The sequence below is a fragment of the Oncorhynchus mykiss genome, chromosome 5 (genome assembly GCF_013265735.2).
Source record: "Oncorhynchus mykiss isolate Arlee chromosome 5, USDA_OmykA_1.1, whole genome shotgun sequence".
In the NCBI taxonomy this organism is placed as follows: Eukaryota; Metazoa; Chordata; class Actinopteri; order Salmoniformes; family Salmonidae; genus Oncorhynchus; species Oncorhynchus mykiss.
The window spans coordinates 32,501,830-32,524,477 of record NC_048569.1 but is presented as its reverse complement, the minus strand read 5'-3'; the positions used below and the strand labels follow the sequence as shown (position 1 = coordinate 32,524,477).

The window sequence follows — 22,648 nt, the reverse complement described above, 5'->3', positions numbered from 1 at the left end:
ACACGCTCTTCGGGATCGGAGTTCTCCAAGGTTCTTAAATTGACAGCAACAGAGACGCACACTCTCAGCACGAACCCATGGCACGTCTTCGTCAATTTGGAAATGACCAAAAATAGAAGAAAATAAACCGCAAATCAAGAAGCAATAACAAACATTACATTATGAAAAGTGACTTGATCAATTTCTTAAAAGGTTTCTTCTCATGAGGACTGAGGAGCATACATAAGTGGGACTATTATCAGGCGAAAAGCATGGGAAGCAATTTAATTCAAAGTTGGCCTAAATGTATATTATTTTATTTTTATTAAATATTCACCACTGTATTTTTTATAATTAGACATGCAGCCAAACTGATGTGAGCTATAGCCTATAACATCATCCAAAACAGCTATTCGCTTAACATTGACATATAGAATTGGCCTATTATAGCCTATAATTATGTTATATTTAATAAGCGTAGCGAGAAGCCATCACTACATTTCCCAGAATGCTTGCAGTGGCGAGGGGAAGTGTCGTCTCAAAGGTACTTAAATAAAGGAGCTGAAGCTCAAGCCGCTAGAATAGACCAATGCGGGAGGGCGAACCTGCTGTGGCCGCGATGGGACCAGCACACAGAAATGACAGTCTGTCTTGGAATTGGGACTAAATTATACTCAAAGGACAGGGATCGAGGAGGGAGCCTGGTTGGGTTATCGGACATTCCATGTTTAAAAATAGTTTTTTATTAGTTGATCTACAAGAAGATATGGATCCAAACGGAGAGGGGAAAGTTAACCTGGTTGCCTTTGAATATTTCCGGTGTTCATTGTAACCCACGATTAAATAAATGTAAGTTGAAATGATACCACTACCGGACCTTGAAATTGAATGCAACAATAAAAGAGAAGGGAACCAACTGGGAAGATAACGGAATTACCACTCGAACCATGCGCGCACGCATCTAGGGCAGTCATAAAAACTGTCTTGAGGGGACAATTCACAAAGACGGGCTTGCATTGGACAAAAGTGTGGTAAACCTCTATTTCCAAAAAATAAAAAAATAGATTTGGTTTATGCTACCACAGGCTTTTTGCAACGAGACTGCATTTATATTTACATTTGAGTTATTTAGCAGATGCTCTTATCCAGAGCGACTTGCAGTTAGTGCATTCATCTTAAGATGGCTAGGTGGGACAACCACAAATCACAGTCATAGTAATTACATTTCTCTTCAGTAAAGTAGCTATCAGCAAAATCAGAGTTAGTAAGGGGGAGGGGAAAGTCCAGTGCGAGTGTTAGTTCATTCAGCAAAGTAATATTTTCAAATTGTTTAACTGTAGGCTAAACGTCACTTACCAATTTCCTTTTGCATACCATGTCTACAATTTGCGGCGTTGTAAGGACAGCAATATTTATGATAGATTTATTCTTGTCCCTCATATAGTCCCCGTGCAAAGAGTTATTGTGGGATTGCACGCGGGCTGTGTATCTATTGTAGTGTGAACCTTAAACAACATATTCTAGAGGGGTCATTTTATATGTATAAAGGAATACTTTTGATACATATGATTAAATGAATGTGCACGTGCTCCTCATGTAGTCCATTTTTATGTGGCATTGTGGCAAAGGGGGCCTATTATAGCCTACTGTGGTATTAAATGTCAACAGTTTATTGTTACATAATTAAGACGTTGTTCAACACAAGCCATTGCTGACCTCCTATCCACACCAAAACTACTTTTTTTTTTAATGGAAACCTTTCACCAGTGTAAAAATGCTTAATTGAGGCAAAAGTTGATTTTACGCATGTTCAGAATGAAAATAGACTTGAATAGGCTAAAAAATGAGTGGCGCTGAGCTCGGCCAATATGACGTCGAAATGCTATGTTAGCAGTTTTTGTAAATTATGCTTAGGTCACAATTATCAATTAAGTCTGCTTAATTAGACCACAAGGCACATGTGAGCAGTGGCTGTTGCACATAACCAACGGTCGCAAATTGCCAGTAATCCCGGTCGATTTCGCGCTGCTTGTGGAGGTGAGAGAGAGCACACAGCACACATCTGGAGGCACTTCTATTGATGGAGGAAGCTTCAAGACACGGAAAAGAAAGTTGCATCCGCTCTGTTTTGGTGATGTGATCTGATGGCCAATGAAAAGCAGAAAGCATGCTGATATGAATTTAATCACAACTCTTCCATTATTGAGTAAATTATTACATTTTACATCATAGTGTTGGAATACAGAACTGGTTGCAAAGTGCATGGTTTTTATGAACATGTCAGCAAAGAGATAGCCTAGTCATTCTCAACGGAGAACACTGGCCATTTGACAGTGCCACCCTTTTTCGTTTTTTTTTGGTCTTTTTTGACTATTGAAAATGTGGATGCAATTGTGAATTTCTTGCTGTTTCCATGCGTCTTTCTCCTCCAGACCTCGGGACGTTGTTGTGGATTGTATTGCTATTTAATGCAATGGGCTGTATCCAGAGTATCAGGTGTAAACCCAAGAGTTTCCGTGAAAGTATCATCGTTCTCGAGGTGAACTCCTCCATTGACTCCACGCCAACCAGCATCGACGAGTCATCCAGCGTGGTTCTGCGCTATCGGACACCGCACTTCCGAGCCTCTGCTCGGGTACTAGTGCCGCCCGTGGCCGGAAAAGAGACGTGGACCGTTGGCTGGATTCAAGCATGCAACCACATGGAGTTCTACAACAAATATGGAACCAAAGGGATGTGAGTATCAACCTAAATCTAAACCCAACCCACATTACAATTAAATTATTATCACATTTGATTAGACAAAGGCCTAATAAAAAATAACTCAGAATTAAAATGGCAGACAATACCTGCCACTCGCAATCTACTTCATTATTCATGTTCACCTCTCAATGGCGCTGGGGCATTTTGAAAGTATTCAGACCCCTTTACTTTTTCCACATTTTTTTTTACATTACAGCCATATTCTAAAATGGATTGAATAAAAATGTTCCCTCATATATCTTCACACAATATAAAATAAAGACAGAAATACCTTATTTACATAAGTATTCAGACCATTTGTTATGATACACGAAATTGAGCTCAGGTGCATCCTGTTTACATTGATCATCCTTGAGATGTTTATACAACTTGATTGGAGTCCACCTGTGGTAAATTCAATTTATTGGAAATTATTTGGAAAGGCACACACCTGTTTATATAAGGTCCCACAGTTGACAGTGCATGTCACAGCAAAAACCAAGCCATGAGGTCGAAGTAATTGTCCGTAGAGCTCCTAGACAGGATTGTGTCATGGCACAGATCTGGGCAATGGTACCAAAAAATGACCGCAGCATTGAAGGTCCCCAAGAACACAGTGGCCTCCATCCTTCTTAAATGTAATCCTTCTTAAATGGAAGAAGTTTGGAACCACCAAGACTCTTCCTAGAGCTGGCAATCGGAGGAGAAGGGCCTTGGTCAGGGAGGTGACCAAGAACCTGATGGTCACTCTGACAGAGCTACATAGTTCCTCTGTGGCAATGGGAGAACCTTCCAGAAGGACAACCATCTCTGCAGCACTCCACCAATCAGGCCTTTATGGTAGAGTGGCCAGAGGGAAGCCATTCCTCAGTAAAAGGCACATGACAGCCCGCTTTGAGTTTGCCAAAAGGCACTTAAATACTCTCAGACCATGAGAAACAAGATTCTCTGGTCTGATGAAACCAAGATTGAACTCTTTGGCCTGAATACCAAGTGTCACATCTGGACGAAACCTGGCACTATCCCGGGTGAAGCATGGTGGTGGCAGCCTCATGCTGTGGGGATGTTTTTCAGTGCCAGGGACTGGGAGACTAGTCAGGATTGAGGGAAAGATAAACGGAGCAGAGTACAGAGAAATCCTTGATGGAAAACTTCTCCAGAGCACATAGGACCTCAGACTGGGCCCAAGGTTCACCTTCCAACGGGACAACGACTCTAAGCACAAAGCCAAGACAACGCAGGAGTGGCTTCGGGACAAGTCTCTGTATGTCCTTGAGTGGCCCAGCCAGAGCCCGGACTTGAACCCCATTGAACATCTCTGGAGAGACCTGAAAATAGCTGTGCAGCGACACTCCCCATCCAACGGGACGGGAGCTTGAGAGGATCTGCAGGGAAGAATGGGAGAAACTCCCCAAATCCAGGTGTGCCAAGCTTTTAGCGTCATACCTAAGAATACTTGAGGCTGTAAACACTGTCAAAGGTGCTTCAGCAAAGTACTGAGTAAATGGTCTGAATACTTACAGTGCCTTGCGAAAGTATTCGGCCCCCTTGAACTTTGCAACCTTTTGCCACATTTCAGGCTTCAAACATAAAGATATAAAACTGTATTTTTTTGTGAAGAATCAACAACAAGTGGGACACAATCATGAAGTGGAACGACATTTATTGGATATTTCAAACTTTTTTAACAAATCAAAAACTGAAAAATTGGGCGTGCAAAATTATTCAGCCCCTTTACTTTCAGTGCAGCAAACTCTCTCCAGAAGTTCAGTGAGGATCTCTGAATGATCCAATGTTGACCTAAATGACTAATGATGATAAATACAATCCACCTGTGTGTAATCAAGTCTCCGTATAAATGCACCTGCACTGTGATAGTCTCAGAGGTCTGTTAAAAGCGCAGAGAGCATCATGACGAACAAGGAACACACCAGGCAGGTCCGAGATACTGTTGTGAAGAAGTTTAAAGCCGGATTTGGATACAAAAAGATTTCCCAAGCTTTAAACATCCCAAGGAGCACTGTGCAAGCGATAATATTGAAATGGAAGGAGTATCAGACCACTGCAAATCTACCAAGACCTGCCGTCCCTCTAAACTTTCAGCTCATACAAGGAGAAGACTGGTCAGAGATGCAGCCAAGAGGCCCATGATCACTCTGGATGAACTGCAGAGATCTACAGCTGAGGTGGGAGACTCTGTCCATAGGACAACAATCAGTCGTATATTGCACAAATCTGGCCTTTATTGAAGAGTGGCAAGAAGAAAGCCATTTCTTAAAGATATCCATAAAAAGTGTTGTTTAAAGTTTGCCACAAGCCTCCTGGGAGACACACCAAACATGTGGAAGAAGGTGCTCTGGTCAGATGAAACCAAAATTGAACTTTTTGGCAACAATGCAAGACGTTATGTTTGGCGTAAAAGCAACACACCATCCCCACTGTCAAACATGGTGGTGGCAGCATCATGGTTTGGGCCTGCTTTTCTTCAGCAGGTACAGGGAAGATGGTTAAAATTGATGGGAAGATGGATGGAGCCAAATACAGGACCATTCTGGAAGAAAACCTGATGGAGTCTGCAAAAGACCTGAGACTGGGACGGAGATTTGTCTTCCAACAAGACAATGATCCAAAACATAAAGCAAAATCTACAATGGAATGGTTCAAAAATAAACATATCCAGGTGTTAGAATGGCCAAGTCAAAGTCCAGACCTGAATCCAATCGAGAATCTGTGGAAAGAACTGAAAACTGCTGTTCACAAATGCTCTCCATCCAACCTCACTGAGCTCGAGCTGTTTTGCAAGGAGGAATGGGAAAAAATGTCGATGTCTCTCGATGTGCAAAACGGATAGAGACATACCCCAAGCGACTTACAGCTGTAATCGCAGCAAAAGGTGGCGCTACAAAGTATTAACTTAAGGGGGCTGAATAATTTTGCACGCCCAATTCTTCAGTTTTTGATTTGTTAAAAAAGTTTGAAATATCCAATAAATGTCGTTCCACTTCATGATTGTGTCCCACTTGTTGTTGATTCTTTATATCTTTATGTTTGAAGCCTGAAATGTGGCAAAAGGTCGCAAAGTTCAAGGGGGCCGAATACTTTCGCAAGGCACTGTATGTAAATGTGATATTTATTTCATTTGCTTTGTCATTATGGAGTATTGTGTGTAGATTGATGAGGGAAAAAAAACTATTTCATCCATTTTAGATTAAGGCTGTAACGTAACAACATGTGGAAAAAATAAAGGGGTCTGAATACTTTCCGAATGCACTGTATTTTCAGATAGATTGGAGGTGTTAATTCTAGAACATCAACAGTCTACTTTAGGCTTCCTCGTAGCTGGATCACTGAACCATGCGTCATGATGAGTTAGTGATAATTAGAACGAAGATGTACATTTTTATTCATACTGCAAATCCATCCCCTATTGCAGAATCATATCAATTATTACACTGAACAAAAATATAAATGCAACATGTAAAGTTTCATGAGCTGAAATATAAAATTCCAGAAATTTTCCATATGCACAAAAAGCTTATTTCTCAGAAATTTTGTGCACACATTTCTTTACATTCCTGTTAGTGAACATTTCTCCTTTGCCAAGATAATCCATCCACCTGACAGGTGTGGCATATCAAGAAGCTGATTAAACAGCATGATCATAACAGAGGTGTACCTCGTGCTGGGGAGAATAAAAGGCCACTCTAAAATCTGCAGTTTCCCCTCATGTTTCAGCATGATAATGCACAGCCCCATTTCACAAAGATCTGTACACCATCCATGGAAGCTGAAAATGTCCCAGTTCTTCCATGGCCTGTATAATCACCAGACATGTCACCCATTGAGCATGTTTGGGATGCTCTGGAGCGACGTGTACGACAGCGTGTTCCAGTTCCCGCCAATATCCATCTACTTCACACAGCCATCAAAGGGGAGTGGGACAACATTCCACAAGCCACAATCACCAGCCTGATCAATTATATGCAAAGGAGATGTGACGCACTGCATGAAGCAAATGGTGGTCACACCGGATACTGACTGGTTTTCTGATCCCCGCCCTTACTTAAAAAAAAGGTATCTGTGACCAACAGATGCATATCTGTATTCCCAGTCATGTAAAATCCATAGATTAGGGCCTAATGAATTGATTTCAATTGATCGATTTCCTTATATGAACAGTAACTCAGTAAAACCTTTGAAATTGTTGCATGTTGGGTTTATATTTTTGTTCAGTATAATTTTGATTTACATTTGGTTGAGTTGTCAACTAATGTGAATTCAAAGTGAAATCAACAAAAAAGGTCACCATATCATTGGATTTAGGTTCAAAGTTGGTTAAAAAGAATACAAAATTCTTATGTTTATTACTTTTTGCAAATGCGATCAGTTAACCACATTGATTCCAAGTTATTATATACATTTTTGGGGTTGAAATTACGTTGAAACACCGTTGACTAAACCAGTTTTTCCCAGTGAGAAGGCTTTCACAAATACTGTTTGTAAAATGTATCAACTCAAGCTGGGTTTCATTGTGAGGTAGGCTACTGGAGTCAACACAAACTGTGTGTTATGAGAAATCAAATTATTCTCAAAATATTAGGAAATTAATTAAAGGCCAGACAATTAATTAAAATACCCCTTTCGTTCGGCTCGGTGACTGTTTACAGATGTCTGTGACTTACACAATGTTACACAAATTCAGTTTGTCCCACATCCTGTGGAGGCGACCACAAGTTGAGGTATACCCTGAGGGTTTATCTTCACCCGTTACAGCATGTGATGTTTGGGTCTGCATGTCACAGATTACACACACCATCCCAATACTGCGATCTCCTCCCCTACATTGCCTTCTCCCCTTTCACTAGTCTGGCTACGTGTGTTTGTCTGTGCGTGTTTGTCTCTGTGTGTGTGCGTGTTAATCTCTCGCTCTGGGCCTAAAGAGACACTGAATCGGAAAAACAATATTAATGCTGTGTGAGATTAGAGTGACATGTCCCTCTGCTCTTCAAACAAAACCTAATTTGAAGAGAGACTAGAGTAAGAGAAAAAGAGAGTGAGAGAGATGAAACAGGCATTAACAACCTCTCTCTTTCTCAGAGCAGCTATGACCTCAAAGCGACACATTTCTGCTGATTTGAGGTATAAAAAATGCCCCGGTAGTCAGATTTGTAAATATAGTAGCATTTCCCCCTTATGCTTTTCTGTGTAGTATAGAGCTTATTCTCTGAAAGAGAGAACCATGATTTCCCTGTAAAACTTGTCGTTAGTCTTGACAAATGCCTTCATACATTTAAGCTCATTGCCATTATCATTCAGTGTTGCCCTTTTGACTGCAATCTCAGAGAAAGACAAAATGTACTTAGTAGCTTCTTAATAACCCAGAGCTGTGTCATCCATGTTTGTTAAGAGTTAGTTAAGATGCAGGACGTAAGCTCTCCCTCTATTGAGACTCCTGTTCTGAGGTCTGTCAATTACTGCGGTAAACTTCCAGGATGCTCTGGTCTAATTGGACAGAGTGACTCAGGATAATACCCTGGATGATTTCTCTGTCAGCTTAGGTGCGTGCCCTGGTTTCTGAATTTGCCAGACACCCCAGTCTTACAGCTGCGGAATAGATCAGCAGTAGTCTATTATTCACTTTTAGTGGTATAGGAGTGTTAGGTGTATAGACACAGTGATGTAATGCAACACACACACGCACGCACGCACGCACGCACGCACACACACACACACACACACACACACACACACACACACACACACACACACACACACACAAGCATACAAGCACATACAGTGCCTTCAGAATGTATTCACACCCCTTGACTTTTTCCACATTTTGTTGTGGTACAGCTTGAATTTAAAAAGGATTCAATTTTTTACACTAGAACAATACCCCACAGACATTGAATATATAATTGAAATGCATTCAAGGTGACTACCTCATAAAGCTGGTTGAGATAATGTCAAGAGTGTGCAAAGCTGTCATCAAAGCAAAGGGTGGCTATATGAAGAATCTCAAATATAAAATATATTTTGATTTGTTTAACACTTTTTTGGTTACTACATGATTCCATATGTGTTATTTAATAGTGTTGATGTCTAAACTATTATTCTACAATGTAAAAATAGTACAAATAAAGAAAAATACTTGAATGAGTAGGTGTTCTAAAACCTTTGCCCGGTAGTGTAAATGACAGAATGAAAAGAAGGAATTTTTTCATTTTACCTTTATTTAACTAGGCAAGTCAGTTAAGAACAAATTCTTATTTTCAGTGACAGCCTAGGAACAGTGGTTAACTGCCTTGTTCAGGGGCAGAACGACAGAATTTTACCTTGTCAGCGCGGGGATTCAATCTTGCAACCTTCCGGTTACTAGATCCAACGCTCTAACCACTAGGCTACCTGCCGCCCCCGGAAGCCTGTACAGAATAAAACATATTCTAAAACATGCATCCTGTTTGCAATAAGGCACTGAAGTAAAAATGAAAAAAAAGTGTCGCAATTTTTTTAACTTCATGTCCTGAATACTAAGTGTTATGTTTGGGTCAAATCCAACACAACACATCACTGAGTACCACTCTTCATATTTTCAAGCATGGTGGTGGCTCCATCATGTTATGTGTATGCTTGTCATTGGCAAGGACTAAGGAGTTTTTGAGGATAAAAATAAATGGAATAGAGATAAGCACAGGCAAAATCCTAGAGGAAAACCTGGTTCAGTCTGCTTTCCAACAGACACTGAGAGACAAATTCACCTTTCAGCAGGACAATAACCTAAAACACAAATCCAAATATACACTGGAGTTGCTCACCAAGAAAACATTGAATGTTCCTGAGTGGCCTACTTACAGTTTTGACTTAAATCAGCTTGAAAATCTATGACAAGACTTGAAAATGGCTGTCTAGCAATGATGAACAACCAACTTGACAGAGTTTGAATAAAAATGTAATAATAATGTGCAAATATTGTACAATCCAGGTGTGCAAAGCTCTTAGAGACTTACCCAGAAAGACTCACGGCTGTAATCGCTGGCAAAGGTGATTCTAACATGTATTGATTGACTCAGGGGTCTGAATACTTTTGTAAATGAGATATTTCTGTATTTCATTTTCAATACATTTGCAAACATTTCTAAAAACATGTTTTTACTTTGTCATTATTGGGTATTGTGTATAGATGGTTGAGAAAACAATTATGTTTAATCCATTTTGAATTCAGGCTGTAACACAACAAAATGTGGAATAAGTCAATTATGAATACTTCCTGAAGGCACTGTAGGTGGGCACCATAGGAGGCTTGATAATTGCTGGAAAGAAATGAATGGAACAGAGTCAAACATGTTGTTTCCATATGTTTGATGTGTTTGATACCGTTCCATTTATTCTATTCCAACCATTACAATGAGCCCGTCCTCCTATAGCTCCTTCCACCAGCCTCCACTGGTGGGCACGCATGCTGTATACATGCACACACACAGACCCCACACACTGTGGTAAGACTCAAGGGGGCTGTCCCAAGCAGTTTTTCCAGACTGTGCACACTCGCATCGGCACAGAGACACAGGTTCAGACACATCACATCCACTCGCCCACAACATCCAACAGACATACTCACACACCCACATTGTTTGTTGAGGATATGTCAAGAAGCCCAGACACAATCACACCCATTTATGTGTACACACACACGCAGACACGCATACAAATGCTCAAGGATGCTATGATTGATTACCCTGAATTAGTCAACTCGCCACCCATGTGTCTGAGTATCCCGTCTAAATAATCTCTCCCTTCACTGTTTGGTAAAAATTTGTAATAAAACCTCCTTTACACTAGCACAATTGAGATATACAGTTGAAGTTGGAAGTTTACATACACCTTAGCCAAGTACATTTAAACTCAGTTTATCACAATTCCTGACATTTATTCCAAGTAAAAATTTTCTGTCTTAGGTTAGTGAGGTTCACCACTTCATTTTAAGAATGTGAAATGTCCGAATGATAGGAGAGAGAATGGTTTATTTCAGCTTTTATTTCTTTCATCACATCTCCAGTGGGTCAGAAGTTTAAATTTTAATTGTTTAACTTGGGTCAAACGTTTCGGGTAGCCTTCCTTAAGCTTCCCACAATAGTTGGGATAATTTTGGCCCATTCCTCCTGACAGAGCTGTTGTAACTGAGTCAGGTTTGTAGGCCTCCTTGCTTGCACACGCTTTTTCAGTTCTGCCAACACATTTTCTATAGGATTGAGGTCAAGGCTTTGTGATGGCCACTCCAATACCTTGACTTTGTTGTCCTTAAGCCATTTTGAAAGTATGCTTGGGGTCATTGTCCATTTGGAAGACCCATTTGCGACCAAGCTTTAACTTCCTGACTGATGTCTTGAGATGCTGCTTCAATATATCCACATAATTTTCCTCCCTCATGAAGCCATCTATTTTTTTAAGTACACCAGACCCTTCTGCAGCAAAGCACCTGTCACGCCCTGACCTCAGAGAGCTGTCCTTATTTCTCAATTTGGTTAAGTCAGGGTGTGATGTGGGGTGGGCATTCTATGTTCTATTTTCTATGTTTTGTATTTCTTTGTTTTGGCGTGGGTATGGCTCTCAATCAGGGACAGCTGTCTATCGTTGTCTCTGATTGGGAACCATACTTAGGCAGTCCTTTTTCCCACCTGTCTTTGTGGGTGGTTAACTTTGTTTGTGGCACATAGCCCTTAAGCTTCACGTTGTTCGTCTTGTTTCTTGTTTTGTTGGTGTCATTCCAAAATAAAAAGGAAAATGGACGCTCACAACGCTGCACCTTGGTCCACTTCTTACGATGGCCGTGACAGCACCCCCACAACATGATGCTGCCACCCATTTGGTATGGTTGGGATGGTGTTCTTCAGCTTCCAAGCCTCCCCTTTCTCCTCCAAACATAATGATGGTCATTATGGCCAAACAGTTTTATATTTATTTCATCAGACCGGAGGACATTTCTCCAAAAAGTATGATCTTCGTCCCCATGTGCATTTGCAAACCGTAGTCTGGCTTTTTTATGGCGGTTTTGGAGCAGTGGCTTCTTCCTTGCTGAGCGGCCTTTCGTTATGTCGATATAGGACTCATTTTACTGTGGATATAGATACTTTGTACCTGTTTCCTCCAGCATCTTCACAATGTCTTTTGCTGTTGTTCTGGGATTGATTCACACTTTGCACACCAAATTATGTTCATCTCTAGGAGACAGAACGCGTCTCCTTCCTGAGGGGTATGACGGCTGCGTGGTCCCATGGTGTTTATACTTGCGTACTATTGTTTGTACAGATGAACATGGTACCTTCAGGCGTTTCAAAATTGCTTCCAAGGATGAACCAGACTTGTGGAGGTCTACAATTCTTTTTCTGAGGTCTTGGCTGAATTATTTTGATTTTCCCATGATGTCAATCAAAGAGGCACTGAGTTTGAAGGTAGGCCTTGAAATACATCCACAGGTACACCTCCAATTGACTCAAATGATGTCAATTAGCCTATCAGAAGCTTCTAAAGCCATGACATAATTTTCTGGAATTTTCCAAGCTGTTTAAAGGCACAGTCAACTTAGTGTATGTAAACTTCTGACCCACTGGAATTGTGATACAGTGAATTATAAGTGAAATAATCTGTCTGTAAACAATTATTGGAAAAATGACTTGTGTCATTCACGAAGTAGACCAACTTGCCAAAACTATAGTTTGTTAACAAGAAATTTGTGGAGTGGTTGAGAAACAAGTTTTAATGACTCCAACCTAAGTGTATGTAAACTTCTGACTTCAACTGTGTAACTTTATAAGAGGGTATAGCAAATTGTTGGTGTCTCTGCTTGTCATGTATCTAGTCCGTCACTCAACATCAAAAGAAGCAATGCTCATCACTACAGTTGATTGGCCGTTTAGTCCATTGGGTCCTTTCTACAGATGTAAGATCTTAATTTTCCTTCTGTAGCCAGTTTGCTATAGTAGGAAAATAATCCTGCAGCAACAGGAAATATGAATTACTATGTGGATTATAATTAATGGGCATGGAAAATAATTAATGGACCATTTCTTTCACAAGGGCAAATCAGGTCTGACATTTCTACGTGGAAATGACAAACTTTAAAAGTCTTTTTAAAAGTCAAATACACTACAAGTTTGCATTTCCTGGAAAATTCTCAGCAACAACAAAGTGATCAAATTAAGATCCTACATCTGTAGGATCTATTTCAATAGAGCACCTCCCATGGTTTTGAACGAGAGCACTATACTGAAAATAGTATAGTACTGTAATGAAAATGCCATCAATAAAGAGTAGGTAGATCCTGTAGTATTATTCAACCTCCAATAGGGGGAGAGAGAAAAGGAGCATGATGAACACAAGGCAAATGTTCTTGCGCTTGGGCATGTTCTGTCCTCAAGAAACCATGTGTTATCAAGATAAAAATACGAGGAGAGTGCTTTGTTGCCATTGTCTGCAGTCGTTGGCCCTTCACAGTTTGGCTCCTGTCTGAGATATACAGTATTTATAAATAGAAAGATTGTTCAACTTGTTTTGGAGACAAATTGATAGAGGATATAGTGATTTGTAGCGACAAGAATGGACATGGATGAAACATAATCCTTGTTCTGTACAGACACACACACACACACACACACACACACACACACACACACACACACACAAAGAAAAACAATATTGCCCACTCACACCCACTCCCATAGACACACACACACGCTAAAATGTATATTCTATTCTACTGAGCCATTAACTTTATGTTCGTATTCTTATCTTTTATTAGTTCTTATTGATGTTGCATTGTCGAGAAGGAACCTGCAAGTAAGCATTTCGTTTATCTGTCGGCCCCAACTCAGGCCCTGTGTGTAGTTAACAGAGCCTCTCTGCCCATTCATCGCCATTTTACCTGTTGTTGTTGTCTTAGTTGATTAGCTGTTGTTGTTGTCTTACCCGTTGTTGCCTTAACCAACTCTACCAATCAACACCTGTGATTGCTTTTTGCCTCGCTTTATGGCTCTCTCAAATGTCAATATGCCTTGTACACTGTGGTTTAGGATAGTTATTATTGTCTTCGTTTACTGCGGAGCCCCTAGTCCCACTCAACATGCCTCAGTTAACTCCTTTGTCCCACCTCCCACACATGTGGTGACCTCACCCAGCATAACTAGCCTGTCCAGAGATGCAACCTCTCTTATCATCACTCAGTGCCTGGGTTTACTTCCACTGTACCCACATTCCACCATACCCCTGTCTGTACATTATGCCCTGAATCTATCCTACCACGCCCATAAATCTGCTCCTTTTATTCTCTGCCCCCAATGCACTAGACGACCAGTTTTGATAGCCTTTAGCCGTACCCTCATCCTACTCCTCCTCTGTTCCTGTGGAGGTTAATCCAGGCCCTGCATGTCCCCAGGCACTCTCATTTGTTGACTTCTGTAACCAAAAAAGCCTTGGTTTCATGCATGTTAACATCAGAAGCCTCCTCCCTAAGTTTGTTTTTCTCACTGCTTTAGCACACTCCACCAACCCCGATGTCCTTGCCGTGTCTGAATCCTGGTTTAGGAAGGCCACCAAAAATTCAGAGATTTCCATACCCAACTACAACATTTTCCATCAAGATAGAACTGTCAAAGGGGGATGAGTTGCAATCTACTCCAGAGATAGCCTGCAAAGTTCTGTCATACTTTCCAGGTCTATGCCCAAACAGTTTGAGTTTCTAATTTTAAAAATTAATCTCTCCAGAAATAAGCCTCTCACTGTTGCCGCCAGTTATAGACCCCCCTCAGCTCCCAGCTGTGCCCTGGACACCATATGTGAATTGATTGCCCCCATCTATCTTCAGAGTTTGTTCTGTTAGGTGACCTAAACTGGGATATGCTTAACACCCCGGCAGTCCCACAATCTAAGCTAGATGCCCTCAATCACACACAAATGATCAAGGAACCCACCAGGTACAACCCTAAATCAATAAACATGGGCAGCCTCATAGATATTATCCTGACCAACTTGCCCTGTAAATACACCTCTGCTGTTTTCAATCAGGATCTCAGCGATCACTGCCTCATTGCCTGCATCCGCTATGAGTCCATGGTCAAATGACCACCCCTCATCACTGTCAAACGCTCCCTAAAACACTTCTGCGAGCAGGCCTTTCTAATCGACCTGGCCCGGGTATCCTGGAAGGATATTGACCTCATCCCGTCAGTCGAGGATGCCTGGTCGTTCTTTAAAAGTAATTTCCTCACCATCTTAAATAAGCATGCCCCTTTCAAAAGGTAGAACTAAGAACAGATATAGCTCTTGGTTCACTCCAGATCTGACTGCCCTCGACCAGCACAAAAACATCCTGTGGCGGACTGCACTAGCATCGAATAGTCCCCGCGATATGCAACTTTTCAGGGAAGTCAGGAACCAATACACGCAGTCAGTCAGGAAAGCAAAGGCTAGCTTTTTCAAACAGAAATTTGCATCCTGTAGCTCTAACTCCAAAAAGTTTTGGGACACTGTAAAGTCCATGGAGAATAAGAGCACCTCCTCCCAGCTGCCCACTGCACTTGAGGCTAGGTAACACTGTCATCACCGATACATCCACGATAATCGAGAATTTCAATAAGCATTTCTCTACGTCTGGCCATGCTTTCCTCCTGGCTACCCCAACCCCTGCCAACAGCTCCGCACCCCCCGCAGGTACTTGCCCAAGCCTTCCCAGCTTCTCTTTCACCCAAATCCAGATAAGATGTTCTGAAAGAGCTGTAAAACCCGGACCCGTACAAATCAGCTGGGCTAGACAATCTGGACCCTCTCTTTCTAAAATGATCCGCCGCCATTGTTGCAACCCCTATTACCAGTCTGTTCAACCTCTCTTTCGTATCGTCCGAGATCCCTAAAGTTTGGAAAGCTGCCGCGGTCATCCCCCTCTTCAAAGGGGGTGACACTCTAGACCCCAACTGTTATAGACCTATAGCCATCCTGCCCTGCCTTTCTAAATTCTTCGAAAGCCAAGTTAATAAACAGCTCACCTACCATTTAGAATCCCACTGTAGCTTCTCCGCTGTGCAATCCGGTTTCTGAGCTGGTCACGGGTGCACCTCAGCCACGCTCAAGGTACTAAACGATACCATAACCACCATCAATAAAAGACAGTACTGTGGCCTCCCGGGTGGCACAGTGGTCTAGGGCACTGCATCGCAGCGCTAGCTGTGCCACCAGAGACTCTGGGTTTGTGCCCAGGCTCTGTCGCAGCCGGCCACGACCGGGAGGTCCGTGGGGCGACGCACAATTGGCCTAGTGTCATCCGGGTTAGGGAGGGCTTGGCCGGTAGGGATATCCTTGTCATCCTTCATTTCTCGGTCCGACTCTTTTCTCTATATATAGCAACGATGTCGCTCTTGCTGCGGGTGATTCCCTGATCCACCTCTATGTAGAGGTATGTATTCTGTATACATCTGGCTCTTCTTTGGACACTGTGTTAAATAACCTCCAAACAAGCTTCAATGCCACACAACACTCCTTCCGTGGCCTCCAACTGCTCTTAAACGCTAGTAAAACCAAATGCATGCTTTTCAACCGTTCGCTGCTAACACCCGCCCGCCCGACTATCACTACTCTGGACGGTTCTGACTTAGAATATGTGGACAACTACACATACATAGGTGTCTAGCTAGACTGTAAACTCTCCTTCCAGACTCATATTAAACATCTCCAATCCAAAATTAAATCTAGAATCGGCTTCCTATTTCGCAACAAAGCCTCCTTCACTCATGCTGACAAACATACCCTCGTAAAACTGACTATCCTACCGATCCTTGACTTTGGCGATGTCATTTACAAAATAGCTTCCAATACTCTACTCAGCAAACTGGATGCAGTCCATCACAGTGCCAATCCGCATTGTCACCAAAGCCCCATATACCACCCACCACTGCAACCTGTATGCTCTAGTCGGCTGGCCCTACATATTCGTCGCCAGACCCACTGGCTCCAGGTCATCTATAAGTCTATGCTAGGTAAAGCTCCGCCTTATCCCAGCTCACTGGTCTCGATAACAACACCCACCTGCAGCACGTGCTCCAGCAGGCGAAGCCAACACCTCCTTTGGCTGCCTTTCCTTCCAGTTCTCTGCTGCCTGTGACTGGAACGAATTGCAAAAATCGTTGAAGTTGGAGACTTATATTTCCCTCACTAACTTTAAACATCAGCTATCTGAGCAGCTAACCGATCGCTGCAGCTGTACATAGCCCATCTGTAAATAGCCCACCCAATCTACCTACCTCATCCCCATATTGTTTTTATTTACTGTTCTGCCCTTTTGCACACAAGTATTTCTACTTGCACATCATCATCTGCTTATCTGTCACTCCAGTGTTAATTTACTAAACTGTAATTACTTCTATGGCCTATTTATTGCCTTACCTCCTCACGCCATTTTCACACACTGTATATAAACGTTATTTTTTTCCTATTGTGACTGTACGCTTGTTTATTCCATGTGTAACTCTGTGTTGTTGTTTGTGTCGCACTGCTTTGCTTCATCTTGACCAGGTCGCAGTTATAAATGAGATTCTCAACTAGCCTACCTGGTTAAATGGAGGTGAAATTAAAAAGACAGTGTATACGACGTGGATACTGTACACAACTAATACAACTTTCAACTGAAACACACACACTTTAACCAACACACAGACTGGGGCTTACCTTTTACTATTATTATTATTCTAGAGATCATAATCTAGCTCCTCTGTGAATAAATGGCCATGCAGGCCTGCATGTGTCTGGTGATCACTGTTATCTGTAGTAGTTCTGCTGATTCCTTTACTTCTTCCTGCCGAGGGGGAATCGATAGGCGGACGGACCGGAGTGTTTATGAGGTGCCTCTGTCCCACATTGTCTCCCACAGAGTCTCAATACTCCAAAGGGGCCTCCTTTCATCGTTTCCTTCACTTAATTCACTCAGATCTGAAATAATAGTGGATGAGGTAAAGCAATCCTGATAGGCTTTGGACATATTGCTTTCACCTATCCTGTGTTGACAGATCAGTGGTCAGTGCAGAGGTGGTAAAGGAAATGAGAAAAGAAAGCCACGTAAGACTATTGAGATGCACCTATAGTGACTTACTACACAGGTTAGACAGATGGGAGGCTCTTAACAATGGGAACCTGTGGTGTGCTGTGATTGTGCCGCCCTGACCTGCATCGCAATAGCTACTGAGCTGATGTTTGTAGAGCAAACCCACTCAGTCAGGCTGTTTGAGCCTCTCATGGACATAGATAGTCTCCTCCACTCTTCTTATCCTCCAGCTTTTATTTAACAGTGGGTAGGAGCCTATTATGATTGATATCTCTCTCAAGCGATTCTAGGCAGGAAAGCAGTAGCAACATGCAGAGAGATTCTCACTTGTAAAACAAGTCTCACCTTTTTGCTTCCACGTTAAAGGATTTGTCCACCTAAAATCAACAATTTCTTCCTGTTTTCACACCATAAAAGTGGTTGACAGTTCACATCACCTGTTGTGTAGATTTAGCTATATATTAGGACACTTTATTCCCATAAGAATGGGAGTGATTTGCATCATTTTTTATTTTGTCGTGAACTATCCCTTTAAGCTTCACTCTGTTTTCCCTTCCGGGTTAAATCTCACTGCCTGCTTTTCCATGTCCAGGTCGAGCTGGGAACTCCCTGACCTACGGGATGGCAAGATCCAGGCCATCAGCGACTCGGACGGCGTCAACTACCCGTGGTATGGAAACACCACGGAGACGTGCACCATCGTGGGTCCCACCAAGAAGGCCACCAAGTTCACGGTTAGCATGAATGACAACTTCTACCCCAGCGTTACATGGGGTGTGCCTGTGAGCGATAGCAACCTGCCGCAGCTCAGCAGCATCCGCCGCGACCAGAGCTTCACCACCTGGCTGGTGGCCATCAATCAGGCCACGGCCGAGACCCTGGTGCTGCAGACCATCCGCTGGAGGATGCAGCTCCACATCGAGGTGGACCCGGACAAGCCTCTGGGCCAGAGGGCCACGCTGCGTGAGCCTGTGGCCCAGGAGCAGCCCCATGTCCTGGGCAAGAACGAGCCCATCCCCCCCAATGCCATGGTCAAGCCCAACGCCAACGATGCTCAAGTGCTCATGTGGCGGCCAAAGACCGGGGACCCCATCGTGGTCATCCCGCCCAAATATTGAATGACCTTGGTGGGGTTAAACACTCCTCCTCTTCTCCCACTCCTCTACCTACTCTCACTTTTCATTTTCTCTCTCTTTACCTACGTTCCTTTTTTCCCCTTTTCTCCTTCCCTCAAGCTCCTTGCCTCTATTTTCCTCTCTGTTTCTCTCCTCTCCTCTCCTCTTTTTTTTTTGTAAGAACTGAGCAAAAGAGGGAGAGAGGGAGAGAGAGAGAGAGTGAAACAAGGACAAGAGCAGTTTGGAGAAAGAGGACGTCCCCTATAAGTGGGAGCTGGAGCTGACTTTAAAAACTGGAGTGAACAAACTGCAACCATTCTACCTTCAAACGGGGTCGGGTTTCACTGTGCTAGATAAAGTCATTGCAAAAAAAATCTAAAATAAGAAACTTTGCTTTTTGGGATTGGGGTTTGGGGTGGGAATGGATGGGGAGTGTGTGTGGGTTGACAAAAAGATAGTATTTATGTTCATATTTATGTACATGGTACATACATGTATACATGCACAAAGTTTGCGTATACCAGTTGAGTTTTTATTTATGGGCTGGGAGAGAGCATTTTTTGTGAATAAGCGCTATTTTGTGCTCCACATGAGTGATATGTGAATACGAACCGTATCGGGGTGACATATGTAGTTTTAGTACTTTTTTAAACATGAGAGTCATTCAATCCATGCTGCCTTAAGTTTAAATCGCTTTCCACTGCAAATGTTTAGCCTTAAACCAAGTGCAATGCAGTATTCCTTCACCTGTCCTCTCTCTTCTTCCATCCAGACTGTTGGTGCTGGTGTGTGTGGGTTTAGGAACGGAACAGTGGCTTGTGGGCAATGGGTTATCAGGAACCAAATTGGGTCCTAAAACTGCTGGAACCCTTTTTCTACCACAGAACAAAAGAGAATAGACATTCAAACAAACCCTTTCAAATAGTCCGTTAGGTCGTCATCTCATCATGCATGGCTGTGGAGAAGGTTTTTCTGACAACATTCAATTCCATTGAGACTGATATTCAGCTGACTTTTAGACTTGTCAACAATCTCCCTTTACAGAAAGAAAACAGTATTTCATCATGTTATCTTTCATTTGCTTTATTACCACTCCCTCCATCTCAGAGCCCTGTCGCTGTACTCCTCTCTCCCTCTGCCTTTCTTCTCTCCTCTCCACAGATGTCGGAGGGGACAACCCTGCTAGCACCTAATCAATACTGTTATTACAGCAAGCAGCAGCCAGGGGAAATGACTGTGCATTTCATAACAGGGGCAATAAAAAATTGGTCCTCCATGCGATGCTATGGGAGATAAATAATCTCGGCTTTAGGGTGCCTGTGTGTGAATCCACATGGTGCAGAGGTGGTTGCAGCGCACCGCCCTCCATCTCTGCTCTCTCTTTCTGCAGTCCCCCCTTGCTCTCCTCGCACTCTCTCTCTCGTCTGATGTTCATCCCCATTCATACTCTCTCACCCTGTCCCTACTTTCTCCTCTCTGATCCATCTTTCTCTCTCTGCTCCCATTGATTGGTCTCTATTTCCTCCATCCATCCCTCCACCCTTCGCCCTGTCCTCTGTCCTCTTTGCAGCAGTAGACATGTGAGGCTCAGCCTGGCATGTAGATGACCCACTTCTGGGGTTGCCACTACCAGTTGTAGCCCGCTGCAGAAATGTGTTGCTTTTTTTCTCCTCTCACAGAGCCCCAGCTAGCTAAATACCTCCATAAACGTGATGATGCCCAGCCACTCGTTAATCTATGGGCAGGGCAGCTTTACCCAGAGCTGAAATCTCTCATGGAGGAGGGAGGGAGGGGGTGGGGGTTTAGAGGGATAGTTGGGGGATAGAATTTGGCATCAGGCTTTTTATCTCCTTATAATATCAACGACAACAAGAACAACAGCATCAGCAGTATGAGCTAAAATAAAAAGGAACAGAGACTGATGTTTGAAGTGGTTAAGAAAACTGCATCTCTGCTTTTGTCACTGAAGGTATTGTTTTTTCATTAAGTTTATGCTAGTTATGATGTTGTGATATGTTATTGATGCAAAGCTTCCTTGGTAGAGGAATATCATTTTCATCAAATGCCACCAACAACTGGGCAACATTGTTTGCTCGTTATTTCAACCTACCTTATCAACGTTATCACACTGCATCAACCTGGCTACTTGATTGAGTTTGCCAAAAGTCATTGACATTTTGTCTTGATATAACCAAATAGTGTCGACAGGTTTTTGTGGTTTGGTATATTTCAAATTAAACTCAAATCTATTGACATCTCAACCAAATATCACCTGTAATTTGAAGTTTATCTGACATCTTTACCTGGTTAGAAAAGACAGAGCAGCAGGTCAGTAGCAGCTGAATAGAATTAAGAAAAACCAAGGCTCAGAAACCAGAGAGACTGATAGCCTGCTCTGGACTCAATCATCTGGGCCGGGAAGGAGGAGGGAGGAGGGGTCTGGTGGGGAGAAGTGCTGTCATTAATAGATTGTCTGTGAAATACTGAGCACCCTTCAGATGCATTGTGCTGTGCCAAGGCTGGCTATAGTAATATATGATGGCCTCTTGGGGCTAGAGGACAAAGGTCAGTGTTAGAAGGGGTTGGGGGTCGGGATTGAGGTGGAAGGGGGTAATGGTGGTAGTCAGGGTGATAGAGCGACAAGGAGGTGGGGTGGTGTCACAATCTGCACACTGCTGAGTGGTTTATTGGAAAGCCTAGCAGGGATTGCTTGTTACCATGTATAAAACACCTTGACACATCAGTAGCTGGCTAGCTGTCCTTAGTCACTGCATGACCTAAATATTCTCATTGATCTGGTGCAGCTGTAGCTGTTGTTGAACTATGGCTCCGTCTGTTCACTCACACAGGGCACATCCTTGTCATAAGACAGCAGGGGCGGTCTCTCCTTGCATGCTATCTGATCATCACAGCATCACACTGGGGCCGAGTGTTAACAGCGTTTATCAGCAGAGCACGTGGCCCCCAGCAACACAAACACACACTAGAGAGAGGGAGGTCACGGGAAGGCGATTGCCTCGATTTGTGTCTTCACTCTGACAGTGTTATGTGCTACTGATGAGTCTATCTCATGTACAACTACTTCCTCAAAACACATCTCTAACCAAGTTCTGTTTTTAGAAATGGACAAATGGACATTTATGTAAATATTAATGAGATTTCGATTCCATCATTGAACAAGTGAAATTCATGGACTTCATGTCTCCTTCTGGGGTTGTGCCACTGAGTAGCCTTCCATTCCTAAACCCACAGCTCTTAGTTCTGAGGGCGCCCACCTTTTCTATAGATCTTTATGTAAAAGAGTAATGTAAACTACAGCCCACTACACGTCATAGACCAGCAGAAAAGGTTTCTCTTTTAGTTACAAATAACAAGCCCAAGCTCACTCTCAGGATCACCCATCGTTGTTTCCTATCCTTTACTATTAGTTTACCCCATATAAACAAAAGAGTTGTCCGTCTATCTTGCCATTCGCTCCCTGCAACTCTGACTAGGTTTTCAGTAGAGTAGCCTTATGGCTAACTGTAGCAGACTATACACAACTGGCTACAATGTATTTCAAATGTTGGGTGTTTTTGATTTGTCTTCTGAAAAATCATCTAATATATTTTGCAGCACTGAAACAAAAATACAGTATGTTTTTTTTGTATTTGTCATTGACACTGATACTTGATACTTGAACACAGAACAGTACTGGCAAATATTTAAAACTGTGAAAATGCACAATGTT

At 42.6% G+C, this 22,648-nt stretch overlaps 1 protein-coding gene across 3 annotated transcripts in view; it reads left to right on the top strand.

Moving 5' to 3' along the window:
• fam78ab (family with sequence similarity 78 member Ab) overlaps positions 1 to 22,648 on the top strand; it is a 23,698-nt gene extending 1,050 nt beyond the window's left edge. The window contains exons 1-3 of one of the 3 annotated variants that reach the window (XM_021602476.2): positions 79 to 828; positions 2,412 to 2,715; positions 18,396 to 22,648. In XM_021602476.2, the coding sequence (XP_021458151.1) occupies positions 2,453 to 2,715; positions 18,396 to 18,921 (789 nt within the window). In that variant the 5' untranslated portion in view covers positions 79 to 828; positions 2,412 to 2,452 and the 3' untranslated portion in view covers positions 18,922 to 22,648. Of the gene's footprint in view, positions 1 to 78; positions 2,716 to 18,395 lie in introns of those variants that run through there. The other 2 variants (XM_021602477.2, XM_021602475.2) reach the window with 2 other exon arrangements.